This window comes from Vespa crabro, chromosome 4 (genome assembly GCF_910589235.1).
Source record: "Vespa crabro chromosome 4, iyVesCrab1.2, whole genome shotgun sequence".
Taxonomy (NCBI): Eukaryota; Metazoa; Arthropoda; class Insecta; order Hymenoptera; family Vespidae; genus Vespa; species Vespa crabro.
In genome coordinates this window covers 545,321-562,500 of record NC_060958.1, presented here as the reverse complement: position 1 = coordinate 562,500, position 17,180 = coordinate 545,321, and the positions used below count along the sequence as shown (strand labels likewise).

The 17,180-nt window shown below is 35.0% G+C and overlaps 2 protein-coding genes across 4 annotated transcripts; one reads left to right on the top strand and one right to left on the bottom strand.

Annotated features, from left to right (window-relative positions):
• Positions 1–849: 849 nt before the first annotated feature.
• On the bottom strand, positions 850–3,470 carry LOC124423582. The gene is made up of 2 exons (XM_046961466.1): positions 1,164–3,470; positions 850–1,002 (listed from the first exon to the last, which is right to left on the bottom strand). The coding sequence occupies exons 1-2, from the start codon at positions 2,175–2,177 to the stop codon at positions 850–852; spliced, it is 1,167 nt and encodes a 388-aa protein (XP_046817422.1). The 5' UTR covers positions 2,178–3,470.
• Positions 1,392–16,706, top strand: LOC124423438. 3 transcript variants are annotated; one of them, XM_046961152.1, is made up of 5 exons: positions 5,394–5,840; positions 13,338–13,624; positions 13,857–14,025; positions 14,121–14,434; positions 14,892–16,706. In XM_046961152.1, exons 1-5 carry the CDS (start codon positions 5,579–5,581, stop codon positions 15,069–15,071), a joined length of 1,212 nt encoding a protein of 403 aa, XP_046817108.1. In that variant the 5' UTR covers positions 5,394–5,578; the 3' UTR covers positions 15,072–16,706. The 3 variants fall into 3 exon arrangements, with proteins under 3 accessions (XP_046817107.1, XP_046817106.1, XP_046817108.1); XM_046961151.1 differs by lacking the exons at positions 13,338–13,624; positions 13,857–14,025; positions 14,121–14,434; positions 14,892–16,706 and adding exons at positions 1,392–1,497; positions 8,208–9,342 and having other exon boundaries at positions 5,429–5,840; XM_046961150.1 differs by lacking the exons at positions 13,338–13,624; positions 13,857–14,025; positions 14,121–14,434; positions 14,892–16,706 and adding an exon at positions 8,208–9,342 and having other exon boundaries at positions 4,574–5,840.
• Positions 16,707–17,180: the final 474 nt, after the last annotated feature.

The following is a 17,180-nucleotide window of genomic DNA, read 5'->3' as shown; positions in this document are numbered from 1 at the left end:
ATCGAACGATTTTCTCATGAGACGTAGGATAAAATGAAGAAAATGAAATCGAATTCAAATACTTCGAGGGAAAAAATAATTTTCCCAATGTTTTTTTCCCCCCGTAAGAATCGCGACGAAAGTGCGACGATAAAATTGATTTTCTCCATTCCGTTCTTCGTCGTTCATCTTTTTTTTTTTTCTTTTTTTTTTTTTTTTTTTTACGTTTTCTATTTTCTTCTTCTTTTATTTCCCTTCCACTTCTTCTCTCTAGTCACTAATCCCACCTCGAACAAGAGAATTCCCCCTCTTTGTCCAAGCTGACAGAACACCGTGTAAGTTTTCTCGATTCGTAGTTGAGTCTTCCCTCTCTCTCTCTCTCTCTCTCTCTCGTACACGCTCTTATTGTTAAAGAACATAAAAGCTAAAAAGAGAAAGAAGAGAGAGGGAGAGGGAGAGAGAGAGAGAGATGATCGAGCGTCAAGTTTTTCCTCGAATGTTATTGCGGGATTTCACAAGACACATTACACAACGAAAATGTAAATGAATTTTGCAAGAATAGACGCGAGATGAAGACGAAAGTGAGAGATACAGAAATAAATATATACATACGAATTATTGAATATATATATATATATGTGTGTATGTGTGTGTGTGTGTGTGTGTGTGTGTAAGTGTGTATATATATAAAGTCCAAGTGCATCATAAATGTGAAGCCATAAAAATGAGCAGACGAACGTTGGAACCTCGAGAATTTCGAAGAAGCCTAACCGGAATATTATCTGTGAGATCGTCGAAATGAACTAATCCATACCAGTCAAAATAGTAGTTCCATTATGATCCTTGGATCAGACGAAGCAATAGAATATGTCAGCTATCTTTTGTCTGATATTCTTCCGTGTTAATAACATGAAGAGCCATAGTATGGGCTGGATTAGACGACAGATCTTTAGGATGACGAGTTTGTTGAAACATGCAAAGAGAGTCCCAAAGAACCAGGGTGCACCCATCAATAGATAAAGCCTTAGAAATAAGAAATATTTCTTGGTGAGTAAGCTGCTTTGATTTTTCGTCGCCATTTTGGTACTACTTTGTATCCGTATGATTTTATAGGTCGTGAAAAGAAATAGTACGTTGTTACATAGTAGAGTGATGAGAGGTATGACGAAGAAGTAGAAATTCACCGTTGGGTTTGGGCCCAAGCAATACCGAACGTAATTGGGCTTCAACGGGAAGTTCTTTGGTATTCCTGGTGTGTATTCGAAGATGCCAGCAACGACCGTTGGTAGAAGCGCACCACCCCAAGCGAAAACACCGTATAGAAGCAATCTCCTGTATTTGTCTCTCTCGTTGTTAGCACCGAGTCCAACCGTCCAACGGAATCTTGTGATAGAGAGGGTCATGTCGAAGCAGATCACGTTCAGCCAGAATACCGTCGCCAGGGTGAAATATTGTAGAAGAAGCCAAAGTAGGATGGTCAGGTTATCGTCCAAGGAGTACTGACAGTAACTCAGAAACGTTAGTATACAACCCAATCCCAACAAGGATATGTTGTGTCGAAGAACTGCACGATTGTAGACACCTTTACGTAATTCAGATACGGACAAATATGTTACTACGACGACGATGCAAAGTATCATATGGGCTATGTTCGTCAGCATATAAGTTTTTGCACCCCAAAATATGGCTTCTAATTTTTTCGTACGATTCTTGTTATCGCATATCATCGTAGTCTCAATACTCTCGTTATTAATTCTCATTGTCGTGGTTGATAAGATCGACGTAGTTGACGTATTTTCATGAATCTTTAATAAATCCGGACACTTGGCCAACACTTGGCTCCCATTCGTCATCGTTTCGAGACAATAATCATTTGGGACGTCGATCGTCGTGTAAGTCCAGGAATCGTTTGGACCACGTTCCATCAACATTGCAACGTTCTTCTCGCATGAGAACCCATGAGCACGTATTTCCGTCTCCATTTCCTTCGAAAAATGATTATCCTCGATGACCTTCACGCACGTCAGCTCCTCGTCGAAGAGATAACCCTCGATACAACATTTCTTTGGCAGATCTATCCGATGATAGTCGTTCCATTTCGTTGATGGTCTTATCGATAGTGATGGTGATGTTGGTGTGGCTGTGTTTTCAACGAAAAAGAGAAAACTCGTGAAGAAAAGCCTTGCCATACGATGCATCTTCTTCGATATATCGTTCGGCACTGACGACAATAATTAAAGTGCATGCTTTGTGAATCATCGACGTCCTTACATTTTTATTCTATTATATGTACTATTCTATTTACCTCTTATGTGTGTATATATATTTTATGCACATGTATTTATCGCGGAGCTCGTCAAGCTTCTCGAAGAACGTTTTTCCTCTTGTTTTATTTCTCTCTCTCTCTCTCTCTCTCTCTCTCTCTTATTTTCCCACTTCTCTTTCTTTCGCAACATTATTCAATAAAACTGATTATTTGTGTGACTCGTTCGAGATGTAACTTTAAAAAATAAATTATATCCATCAGTCTCATCTCATTCCTCATCTCTTATCAATCTTTTCTTTTTTTTTTTTATTTCTTTGTTCCTCTCTCTCTCTCTCTCTCTCTCTCTCTCTTTTTTCCTTTATTCATAGAATACGTAATTATAATGACAGTAGAAGTGTGAATCACATTGTAGATAATTGAGAAATTTATGCGATAGGGAACTTTCCTATTAAGATATAAATCGAATTAAGAAATTATTGAATCAATTAAAATTTATGTATTATTAATTCATCTATCGAGATTTATCGTACTATTTTATAATATCAAGATTCGTTAAATTTTTGAATGAAATATATAACGGTAGACGAATCCATACGAGTCGTAGAGAAATTATTGCAAATAAAAATCAATTGAATATATAATTAATTCAAATGTGTTTCACGGTTATACTTTTGATATTAGAATAATCTACGTTTAGACAAAAATAAAATGCTATTATATATCTTAAAATGTAAATTATTGAATTGAATAGATTTTATCGAACGGTACATGCCTTGATGAATGTCATCGAATACTTTGGAATGCAATACAAAATGCATTTTGACGATAACGAGTATTTACGACTCGGTGTTATCATCTTCCATTTCCGATTAATGTTTGGTGTCGCATTTTAACACATTGGCTTTCCCATAAGTTTGATTAGCGTCCGTTTATGTTACGTTTTACATCGCTGAGTTTACTTTTTGTTTATGGATGGTTAAACATTAGTTACGAAGAAGTTTTGCGAACGAGTACCCTTATCGAAGGTACAAAGTTCAAGTATACATGCCTCTGTCTTTTTCTCTCGTTTCATCTTTTTCTTACTCTCCTCTCGTATAAACCATGACAAAAGTTTTCTTTATTAAACAATTTACAATTCTTTTTGTCTCTCGAACATACATGAAATTATTCACGCATAGTACAATAAGAAATATCGTTTATAGTACAAAAGACATCGGTCCTTGCAAATAAATTTCTTTCATAAATGTATTATCCTTAAAAATATATTGTTAATTTAACAACAATTATATATAATTTTCAATTTCAATGAAAATCATTCTATAACATTTATCATTTAATCAAAAAATCGACAATCATAATTTTACTTTTATTTATTGAATTTTATTATTTATTTATTCAACTATTATAAATATTAATTTTCATTTATTTAATATTGTCTTTTTTTGTAAAAAAAAAAAAAAAGAAAAAAAAAATAGTTCGTTCTTCTATGATTAATAAACTCATTGAGGTTTGATCAAATTTAACAAGCACTGAATCTAAAAAGAACTCAATCTAAACAAAACTTAGAAGAGAAAGAAGAAGACATATCCTAAGTAGAAAGATCCAGAGATGAGACATATAAAAAGATATCGATTTATATTCTCTTTCTCTATCTTCTTTTTCCTTTCTAGTTTTCTGTAGACACTTTGAACCTTCCTAAACCGTTAAGACAGCCGGCAGGAAATGGTTTCCACCACTCAAGACTCCTCTAAAGCCGCCACATACGAAACAAACATTTTTCATCTACTCGAACGGTCGGTAAATCCTGAAAATTGTCTCCTTCTCTCCCACCTATAATCCTGTTTGGTAGAAGAAGCAGAAGCAGAAGCAGAAGCAGAAGAAGAAGAAGAAGAAGAAGAAGAAGAAGAAGAAGAAGAAGAAGTAGAAGAAGAAGAAGAAGAAGAGCAACAACAATAAAAAAGAAAAAAAGAAAAGAAAAGAATAAAAAGTCCGCTAGGAATCGAAGGATAGGAAAGGAAGAGCAATGGCTAACTGTAAATGTATCCAGCTTGAGAAGAATTCTCGATGAAGGTAAAACGGGGAGATGAAGAAAATAATAAAAAAGAAAAATGGCGACGGCCAGACGGACGAAGTAACTAATAATGAGGTCGACGTAAGAAAAAAAAAAAAAAAAGATAAAAGAAAAAAAAACGAACGACAAAAAAACCCAAAAGAAAAGCATTTAGGTAATAAAAAAAAAAAAAAAAAAGAAGAAAGAAAAAGAAAGAAGAAAAAGAAGCAAGATAAGAGTCCGAGCAAACAGTGATACCCAAGTAGCTCGTAACTCAACAAAATATTTCTCATTCCTTGTGGAAGTTTCTTGTGGTATGTATATACATTGGCTTGGTATGAAGCAAGAGCGCGGGAAATATTCTGATGTCACCAAGGAAGGATAATTATTCCGTCTCACGTCCTGTCTTTCTCCCTCCTCTCTCTCTCTCTCTCTCTCTCTCATACACTCCCTCTCTCTTTCTGTTTGCCCCTCCTTCCGAGCGATAGGATAGTAACGAGTGTACGAGAGAGAGAGAGAAGAGAGAGAGGGAGAGAGAGAGAAAGAGCAGAAAGAAATAGAGGAAGAAGCAGCACGCGACATGGTCTCGAAGGTGGAACAACTGTGTTGGAGGACGCGAGAAGAGATATGGCCACACACACACACACACACACACCTATACATAGTCACATATGCACACATTCGAGTATGCTACAAACGATTGAAAGAGGGGAGAAGCTATAGAGAGTGTGTGCAACTTCGAAATATCTTTACTCGTGCTTCGAAAGACCTACCGTCCTGATACTCTGTGTCAAGTATCATCGCATACGTGCGTGTATGCGTGTATTCACTAACACACACTAATAATAGGAACGAACGTAACGTCGAATAGAGATACACGAGCAGTAACGCGTGCGGTCACGAGTGCATTTCTTCCTTCTTTCCCTTCCCCCCCCCCCTCCCTAACCCCCCCTCTCTCTCTGATTCTTTTTATTTCGCTCGTTTACTGAAATTCGCATCTTCCTTCCTTTCCTTCCATCCTTTCTTCTTCCGATGTCGTCGTCGTCGTCGTCGTCGTCGTAGTAGTAGTCGTCGTCGTCATCATCGTTATAGTTCTCGTCGGATGACTCGCTGAACGAACAACCTGCTTCTAGGTGAACTCGAAGAATCTTCGATGAGGAGAAAGGATTTATGGAGACGTTTGACGGATTCGTTTATCGCCTTACGAAGATCATTCTCTTGTTTTCGGTTTTAAACTGAATTGAGAAGATAAGATAGAAGATGGAGAAAAAAGGAATAGAGGGATGATGATGATGATGATGATGATGATGATGATGATGATGGCCGAATTAGATTCGTTCCTCTTTACGTTCATCCTTTACGTATTCGTCTTCTCAAACTCCTTGAGTTTCATGATTCTTGAAAGCGAGGCTACGAACGAAGTAACTCGAGGAAGATGCTGTGTCCTAGAATCGTGGAAAAAGGAAGAAAGGGAATGGAGGGAAACGAGGTGTGCCAATTTAATCGACGACGATGCAAATCGCACCCTTCTTCCGTTTATCGAAGGTATGTAAGTAAGCCAAGTTCTATTCCTTTCATCTAATCTCTCTTCCTTCTCTTACTTCTATTTAACCATCGAATCTTCTCCACCCCTTCTCCTTACCTTCTTCTCGACTTTACTTTTTCTTCTTCCTTTTTTTTTTTTTAATTGTTTATGCTTTTTTTCTTTTTTTTTTTTCTTTTTTTTTTTTTATTATCTTTCCACGATAATATACCCCTCTCTTCCTGTTTTCTTTTTTTTCCCCTTCAAGATTTGTATTTCCTTTCGGGAAAGTTTTCCCTTCTTTTTTTTTTTTTTTTTTCTTTTTTTATTTTTCTTTTTCATTTCTATCTTCGAACCGCAACGAGAACGACGACGACGTTTATTCTCGGCCATCGTACGGTTATCGACACCCTTATAGATCTCTCTGATTTGGTTAATTCGCATCGTCTTTTTTCTTTTATTTCTTCTTTTTTCTTTTTCTTTTTCTTTTTTCTTTTCTTTTTTTTTACGTTCCTTTACCAGCTGTTATCGTATTTCCATTCGATCTTTCCTCGTTTTCTTATTGACATGTTCCGAACTATAAATTGGTAGACACTTGATTCGTAACCTGATAAAATTGTTACTTTAGAAAGAATTTTAATGAAACCTTTTAAAATTAACCGGTCTTTATACTCGTAACATTGATTATAATTATAGATCCTGTCAAGAGGTAATAAATGATCGTTTGATTCTATTAAAAGAAAACAAGAGGTTCAAATGAGATATATATATATATATATATATATATATATATATATATATATATATATATTACATATAATTATCAATCGTTAGTTTTCTATTAATGAATATGTGAAATATCATTTGTTTTGTCTACTTATAATTTATTTTTAATATCTTAACATCGAATAAAATTATCATTAATTATAAGCTTAAGTGAAACTAATTATGTAAAAGATAAAAGAGAATTAATATTATTTTATTGTGTATATACATATATATATATGCATGTATATATATACGTAGTTATATATCCATATTATTCGATCTTATAAAAAGAATAATAACTCTGTTAAAAATAAATTAATTAATGCGTACCATCAAATATAATGACGTCGCGAACGATATCTTTTCTGACAGAAATTGTTCGGCACATATTGAACGACTAATTAAATTTTTACGAGCCCATAAACGGCATTGTGATAGGCCAGACATATTCCATGATAATTCTTGCGTAGACGGTTATTTTAGTGGTCGATAAATGTTTTCGAGGAAAAACCGGCAATGGTTACAGTCGAGACTCATGTCTCTCCTTCGGTTTATACAAATACGCACAAGCCGTAGTTTTTTTTTTTTTTTTTTTTTTTTTTTTTTTTTCTGAAACATGAACGTATATATATTTTTTTTAATTAACTCTTTTAACAAAGTACTCTCCTAAATGTAATAAACCTTAGAAGACGTTTTTATTCGTTTAGAAAAAATTTAACCTATTATTAGTTGTTCTATTGAATCCATCTCAGGAGATATAATAAAACTAATAAAATATTTAGAAATGGCAAGTGAATCGATCTGAAAATAAATTAAAAGCAATATTCTCCTGATCCTTTGACGTTGAATATTAAATGACATTACACTGTCGTTGATCTTATAAAAAAAACATCGTTGGATTCACATTAGAAATTAAATGAAATCAAAAGTACAATCGCATAGATTATTATTATTTAGTTAATGAAAATCTCTTTCAATAATGAATCAATAAAAACAGTAATATAATTCGTATAAAACAGTTAGATTAGATCTTTCATTTTCTTCTCTCTGGTCATGTTATAACGTCCGTCTCACGTTTGATTTCAACGCCGGAATAGAATCTCAATCGATCGTTAAGTTTACATCTCGAACGGTTGATTTTCTCGCTTTGGAATTTTTCTAACGAGCTCGTAGCACGAACAGTGGTAAACTGGTATACACCATGAAGCATCGTCGTTGCGTTCCATGGCGGTTGGGAAGTTGGGAAAACGGCAGTTTCGATCGAGCGAAATCACGACCGACCGACCAACCGAACGAACGAACGAACGAACGAACGAACGAACGATTAAACGTTCCCATATGGAATTTCAATCGGGTGGAACACGAGGATCGGACAAAACAATCGTTGCTTGTTCCTAGGTATACGTGTATTAGCTATATGTATATGTGAGTGTACGAGAAAGAGGAACGCAGAAGTCCCGGCCAAATTATCCAAACAGAGAGCGCGCGGCTCACCCTTCGGGATCGATACCATGCGCGCGCGTTCTCCTATAACGCACCGACACACAGCTATATATATATATATATATATATATACAGCCATCGACTTACTCTCTACCACCAGCATGTATTTATATTTTCAGATAATTCCGAAATGACGAGTACCATGGTGGACTCATGGGTATGCTTCGATGCTTGTTTCGAGTATCGATCTAACAACAGTTACATCATTCTTCAAAGGTTTCTCAATCGTAATGAATCCTTTAACATTAATCTAGAGAAACAACGAGAAGTTAATGACAATAACAGTCTATGCGAGATAAAGAAAGAATTAAAAGAAGAGATCCATTATTGTCAAAGTATTTTGACGCCATTGAATTTTTGGGGTGCCAACATAGTTATATTCGCGAATGTTATCTATATCTTACCATATCTTATCGTTGTACTGATTTATTCGACGGTCTCCGGGCTACGTAAACGCGCTTACGATGGCGCGGTCCTTTGTTACAATGTTTCGCAGGTCATCTTAAACTCTATCCTCATCGCCATCGGATGGTCCTTACTCTGTCGTGTCACTCTCTACTTCTCGGTGTACACTATCTCCTGTTTGGCTCTGATGTTTCTATCGATATCTTCCACCTTCTGGCTCTTCGTCATTTGCATCGACATGACCCTGGTCATCACCAGACTCCATTGGACGCCACCAACCGATCCCAAACAGCAACGAGCTCAAGAAAGACGAAAGTTTCTGATATACTCTGTTTGGGTTTGGGGTATATCCTTCGTGCCGACGGCTATTGCTTGTATCGTCGAATTATCACCTTTGGTACCAAAGAACTCGCCTATCAAACCAAATTTTGATAACTTTTCCAATGGTCCCAATATACCTGTCATCGTCTACGTCACAACTATACCTATACTTATTTGTCTGATGAACAGTATATTATTCATTTATACAACTTATAAGATAATCATCATTAAAAAGTCCATTACGATCGCGAGCAAGACAAAAATTAAAACCAACGAATCCTATTTTATGTTTCTCAAACTTTACTTTTTAATGGATTCACCATGGATTACCAGTGCTATTGGTGCCATCTATACCGAACTTTGGGTGTTTAAGTTTTTTAGAATGATCCAACCGATCCTAATGCTGATCGTTATATTGCCAAAAGATTCACTTGGGAATATTTTTCATAGATGTATTTTCTTTAAATGTAAATCTGTTAATCATAACAAAGAAAATGTGGAAATAAAGTAGTACCGTTTCTCTTTCAACTGTGACAGATAATCTTGAACGTGTCTGACGTTTTTTAATTCATTAAAAAAATTAACAAGACCTTAATGACTTGTGATATATAATTCTGATAAAATTATAGTTAAAAATCAATTTTTGCACGATCCATCTCTTCAGTGATTCGGTAACAATGTTCTCTACATTATCGATCATTCTTAAATAATGTTCACTGACTTTTTAGATTAGACAATAATTATCTCAATAACACGCAACAACAAATTTTACTTCGATCGTTTGGTAAAACGATTAACACGCACGAACGATGATTCATTTTGTTACGAATCCGCTGTTTGCTAAAGATAACCAAATGCAATTAAATTGATTGCACGAACGAATAATATCAGTATAATTATTACTCGGACAATATGTTACGTTAATTACATAAAGACGAATTATAAGTTATTAATTAAACGATTCATTAAATATTTCTCATAAAAGATTGACGTTTATTAATCCATCGTATAATGTCCACGTTTGATATCTGTCTATGAAGAAAAATACAAATAAATATTTATTACGATTCGTAAAAGAAAAATATGTGTTTGTGACTTACGATTGGAATTTTTCTTTTCAAATTTTAACTAGAACGAATAAATCCATCGAAGGAATATACATTATTACTTCTTAATAGGGTTTAGGTCATTTATCATGTCCTTTACGAAAGGAAAGCAAAAGGATCGTCGAATTGGAACGAGCATCGTACGATGATGAATGATCGTTTAATGCGATAAATAATATACGATGATTAGGATAAGAGTCGGCAATTATAAAGAATCGTTCCTGAGAATGATGGAACGCGTTCCGCAGCGCGTTAACACGGGCGAGTGCATCGAGACATGAGGGACAGACTACTAAACGTTCGCGGTCAGTGCGGTCATTGCAGTTACCGTAAAAGAGAAGCTCAAGCGACTTACTATTTCAACAACGTCTTAACTTCTAGTCTCACTTTAGTTTCTAGAAGCATATTGAAACCTCAGGAAACAAACGACGAAAAAACAAACAAACAAAAGAAAAGATAGAGAAAGCAAAGCTTGTACGCCAGGTCATTTTATCTTTTCTTTTTTGTATTTTTCTTTTTCTCAATGAAGATCATTTTCTTTCGCTAAAAATTATTTTCTTTTCATATGAAAGAATATATATGGATATATATATATATATATATATATATATATATATATATATATATACACATATATTCCTCTCATATTTACTGTATTACTTTTTATATGTAATTACATCGTTAATATTATTTCGTCGAGAAAATATATACTCTCTCTCTCTCTCTCTCTTTTTATCTCTCTACCCCTATTTCTATCTCTATCTCTCTTTCTCTCTTTCCGGTCGAATAAAGTAAAAAGAAAAGAAAAAAGTTCTATTCTCCGTAAAGTAATTGTCTTTTCTTTTTTCCTTTTGTTCCTATATATATATATATATATATATATATATAAAAAAAAAAGAAAAAAAGAAAGAAGAAAAAAGAAAATCCTTTTTCGCACTTTCGACAGACAAGTAAGCTTTACCCTTTGTGTTCTTTGAGACAACCATCCAGGTCTCTCGCCTTGAAATCATTGCATATACAAACAAACGGTTAACGTGAAAAAGCATAAGAAGATTACAATTTTATAAGAACTAAAAATAGAAAGAGAGAGAGAGAGAGAGAGAGAGAAAGACAGATAGATAGATAGATAAATAGATAGAGAGAGAGAGAGAGAGAGAGAGTGTGTGTATATGGTATGTATGTACGTGGGTGTGTATGTGCGTGCATGTAAAAAGAGAGATAAAGATAGAATCCTCCGGAGTCGAGTCTAGAAGAAGAACAAAGGTTACTCTATCCGTCCCGTCGGTCGTCTAGCACGCGCGTTGAATCCTCGAAGAAATAGAGAAGTCGAGAAATCTTCTCGGTGCAAGGTGTCTCGCCCCCGTTTGCGTTCTCAATCGCTTCCTTGCTTCGGAAATGGACGTACGGTGCCAAGCGACGTGGCTTTTATCGGAGGAATCGGTCTCCACCTCCTTCTTTCTCTCCCTCCATCACTTTCGTATCGTTCTTCACGAATACCCTGTACAATGGTCATATATACATACGTATATACACACAAGTACATACCAATGACTGCATACATATATATATATATATATACATGTATATGTATGTTTGTGTGTATGCACGTGTGTATCTATGTATGTACACACACACACACATATATATATATACATACTCATATGTGACCACCCTTGGTCTACAGTGCTTTTACCTGAGAGACTAGGCCGAGTGTTTGTGAAACCAGCCGAGCTAAAGTTACGAAGAGCGTTCTTAGCAACTCCGTTGCTGCTCCTTAAATTACCACTCGAATTACTTGACCTACATGTATCGACCGTGCGAGCTGCTAACCACCCTTCTCTCTCTCTCTCTCTCTCTCTCTTTCTCTCTCTCTCTTTTTTCATCTTGATCTCGATCCTGATCTCTAGGTATAATACTATGCCGAACGTCCTCGCAAACCGACGAAAGATTTTATTACCAAATGTTGCAATGATATCGATTATTACCTTACACATCGTCATTACTTGATCCCTAATCATCATCCTCTTACGATGAACGGCTCACCATATCTCTTGTCCTTTCTGTACTCCATCGTTAATTGGGTTACCAAGTTGCTGTAACCTTCGCTTACAATTTAATCATACACGAATTTTCACTCTGATACCTTTCCTTTATTTCATTCGACAATTTTCAGTATAATCAATCATATTTTACGTCACGTTAATTAATAAATTCGTTTGTGAATTTGGCCATTTTCGTTTTTATTTACTTTATGTCAGAATATTAAAAAAAAAAATAAATAAATAAATAAATAAAATAAGACAAAAGAATGAGGAGGAATGATAAGGAATTATTTTTTTTCATTTCGTATCTTTCGAGAATTTTGGCAAGATTCATAATATTTTCCATGATAATTAATCGAAAATTTCAATGAAATTATCATTAAAACGTTTAAAGAAAGATAAATATTAAAATAGAAAAAGGAGACGATGGAAATTGTACAGAAAAAATTATTCATATCTCTCAGCCTATTAAGTATGATATTTTTACGTTTTTTCATTTTACGATATCATTCTATTTACGACATGTATGTACACCTGTTACATCTGAGATCCAGATCGTGAATTCGAATCGGATTGAAAAGGTAATACGTGAAAAGCTTCCACTCGACATTTCTACCGGGAACAAGTGTACTTTTCCAAATTAATACGATATTATCAAGATCTTGTAAATAAAAAGAAATTCTAGTGTATCAATCACATACGGTAAAATGAATAAGTAGAAAATTTATAATCACGCATCGTTTCATTCGAAAGGATCTTTGATAATTGATTTTAATTGTTTAACAATGAACAAATGGACTTGCCCTTTTTACATATTCTTTACCTGACAACTTAGTTCTCTTTTGAATTTCATTTTCACCAAATCCATCTAAGTACAAAGTAGGTCGTTTCCAACAAATTTGGAACATTCTTTAGAAGATAATGTTTTTCAAACTTTATGAGACCGACCCAGATCAAAAATAAGATTTCAATGATTATTATGATCCAATATGTACATGAATCATATCTTATACATATTTATCTATTCATAAAATATTACCTTTATAAATGTCTACATTTTTCATTCATATGAATCTATTACGACGGCTTTCTAAAAACTTAAAGTAAAATTAATATCGTTAAAATGATCTATCTAGAAATTAACAAGAATAGTGAAAAGGAAATATAAAACTTTTTATACTTTATCGCATTATATTCCTAAACGAACTCGTTTGTACTTCAAATATCCTTGATCTCAAAGAATAATGCTATAAAATGTAACGAGAAAAAAGCTAAAAAAAGAAAAAGAAGAAAAAGAAAAAAAAAAAGATAGAAAAAGAAAAAGAGAATCAATCTCCTAAAGAATCTTCGTACTTTGTTGAAATTCTTTGTCAAGATCAAATCACGGGACCTTCCGAACGAGTCGCAACGAGCACGGAATACGTAGGACGGATGTCCACGCACGATCGCGCACAGTCCTACGAAATCACCCAAGTACGAATGCAGTCACGCGTGTGCGTCTATGCGAACACAAAGAAAATACGTATGACGAAGAGAATATTGAGAGCGGGGACAACCGATGCCGATTGGTATAAAGTCTGCTCGCTCGGTCCTTCTTACCACGCAGTCTTCGGGGCAGCAACCAGCACAAACGTCCAGACTCCAATTACCATGGATTTCAAAGTAATCCAGCGTTACTAATTAATCCATTTCTTTCATTCCATATCTTAAGACCGATCCTGCGTGAATTTTTGTCTAGTTAAAAAAAAAAAAAAAAAAAAAGAAAAAAGAAAAGAAAAGAAAAAAGAGGGAAAAAAAGGAAATAATAAGATTAAAAATCAGATAGAAAGATGATGTAATCTTTCAAGATATCAACCATATTTTTAACCCGTATCTGTTTCCTTTTTATTCGCAGACTCTTGGGTTTTTTATGACTCTTCTGGCAGCCTGTCACGGAGGCATTCTGCCTGCAGCAACTGCAGCAGTGGGACTTGCTGCTGCACCAGCCGCGGTTCTTCGAACAGAAAATTACGATCCCAATCCTCAATATAGTTTCAGCTACAGCGTCGCCGATGGACTTACCGGTAACTTTTCCTAAAATTTGTATCATTATTTACAATTGACATGATATATTTATTCGAATTTTAATTTATTTCTATCATAATTTATATCACTTAAGGTGATAACAAGGCTCAAGAAGAAACACGGAGTGGCGACGTCGTCCAGGGTAGTTACAGTCTGATCGAACCAGATGGTTCTCGACGAATTGTCTCATATGCCGCTGATCCAATCAATGGATTCAATGCCGTCGTACAGAAGGACCCTAGCGTAACTGTAACGAAAACCGCCGTAGCTGCACCAGTTGCACCGGTCGCTGCTGTAGCCGCTGCTCGACCTGCCGTGGCAGTCGCAGCACCCCAACTTCTTGCTCGTCCTGGACCAGTCCTTGCAGCTGCAGCAGCAGCACCAACCGCGGTAGCCCTTCGTCCTCAGGTAAACTTAACTTGATCATATACTTTCAAAATTAGTCCATTGTTTATCTAATTTTTTACTCGAATACACCTGACGATATGTCGATTGACTAATTCATCAAATTTTAATAATAATTGAAAAATAAAAATCTAAATATTCAGATATCTAAACGATATATATTGACGAGTTTATATAAACAAGCAAGTGTAAGAAAATCCGAGTACTCTGGTGTCTAATTATCTAAACATAAATTACATTAGATTCTTAATTAAATAGAAAGTAATCAAAGATTACAACGAGCATCCATATATATGGATATTCAATTATCTCTATCTAGAATTTGTTAAAAATAATATCTGATATTAGTTTAAATCATAATCTATAATTAAATCTTTTTAAAATATAAAATCAACATAACACAATCCTCCCCCTATTAAAGTAATTATCTACAATAACGATAATGACGATTGATCTTTAGATTGCTCTTGGTGCACCCTTGCTTCGATCATCTCTGGTTGCTAGCTCTGGCCTGGCAGCGCCTAATTTACTGACCACAAATCTTGGACTTGGACTTGGACTCAGGGCAGGATCACTCTACGGTACGCAAGCTCTTCTAGCGGGTACTTATGGAGCCGGTGGCATCGTGAAGGTTCATTAAACCAGATAGCTCCTCGTTCGGCTCGGCTTAGCTCGATGACACGACCATGTCTCACTCCCATTCGTACTTTGTTGTTGTTATTATATCGTTCGCTCTTTGTGTCTTTATTCGCGACGCGATCCCATAAGAATTTCACTCTTTTCCTTCTTTCTTTCCGACAAAGATTCAAAAACTTCTATACCAATTGTATTTTACATATTTACATATTACGATCATCGATTAATCGTAAAGACAACTAGCCACCACAGAGCACAGTTGTTTTCGCGTCTCGTTAACCATTCATCATCATCAACAGCACAACTTTTCTATCGATCATGAGATTTCTCGATTCACGCAAAACCCATTGGAATCACATCGAGTCTTTACTTCGATCTAATCTCTCAGCCTATCGTCCATCGTAATAATCTTGATAAATCCTCGAAGGATTAAATTCCGATGATCTATTTAAGATCTGCTCTTATCATCGAAAAAGGATTCTCAATGGAATTGTGTATCATTGTTTGCTTTTTTTTTTTTCTTTTTCTTTGTGTTTCGTTCGTTTCTTATTTCTTTTAAACGTAAATGCTTGAAGGAAGTAAACGGTGAAAGTGATCATGGCCGAAGGATCGAGAGATGAAAAGATTTTGATGTTCGGTAATAGCATTCGATCGATTAATATGAATCCTTGAAATTTACAAAATCGAGCGTCGTACCGAAGGAGGAAAAGGAAAAGGATCTATTGGATTTGTCGCACGTATTTAATATAAATACACGAGCATTAAATATATACATATATATATACACGTACGTACATATTATACGTAACACACATATATATATATATATATGTATATTACATGTATATATATTACATATATATATCATGTATATGTATACATATATATATATATATATATATTTGAACGTATCAGGCGATATGAATCTTTGGATATCCGACATTCTGTGACACGTAACGTTTGCGCCTCGACGAGTAGCTTTCTTTCTGCGTTTATCGGCTCTTCGAAAGTTTACCAGGGAGATCGAAAGAGTTCCATGTCGAATCAGCCGAATTTAATATCTATCTTTTTTGCATTATTCCGTCATCGGTCGTCCAAACACCAACCACTACTACTACTACTACCATCACCACCACAACCACTATTACCACTCCATTTATCGTTTTGCACATGTCCTTCCTATATTTTTTGTTTTAATCAATTTTTGTTTGTTCGTTTGTTTATGTTCATTCTTGCATTATTTACTTCCTGTGTGTGTCTTATTTTTTTTCTCACTTCTCGTTCGTCGTTCCTTGCTTCTCTCGATACACGATTTATCTCGTGAAACATTAAAAGCCGTGATAATAAATATGTGTTCCTAACTCCGATCTTGATTGTCTAAGTTAAAATCGTATTAAATTTTTCTAATTATTATTCAATTGACTTACGATCCTTACACCGTCCCATCCAGCCCATCCCCCCTCCCCACCCCTCGGCCTTTTCAAACACCACTATCAATACGACTTAACATATACTTGTAATAATCCTCATTCTTTTAAGCATAAGTAAGCCGTTTAATGTACCACGGCACATACCGCGGCACGGATTATATATACCAGTTGTGTGAACCTTGAAATAAAAAGATAAGTTTTCACGCTAACTATAATTTTAAATGATTCTACGATCCTATCTCCTCTTAATCTGACAGCTTTACGACGAAACAAACTCGAATTCGAAATTCGTATGATTTTTTCTTTTTTTTTTTTTTCTTTTTGTTCATTCGCCAAAGTACGAGGACGTTCAAAGAGGACGTACACCAAGTCGTACTTTTTCGGTTTTAAATAAATAAATAATGCTATCCCACGAAAAGTGTCACCGAACTCGAACACGAGATTTTTTTCGATCATTCCTTTTTAACGATTCTATTAACTATTACGTGATTTTTCCTTTTCGTTTCTTTTTTTTTTTTTTTCTTTCTTCAATAAAAAACAAAGTCCCTCTCAACGAAGTATCCTTTCAGGAAAAACATGAATAATAAGAAGAAAAACAAGTCGACAATTAATCACGAATGATCCTTTTTGTGACATTCGTTAATAAAACAATACCAAGTTCTCATATAGGAATAGAATATAAA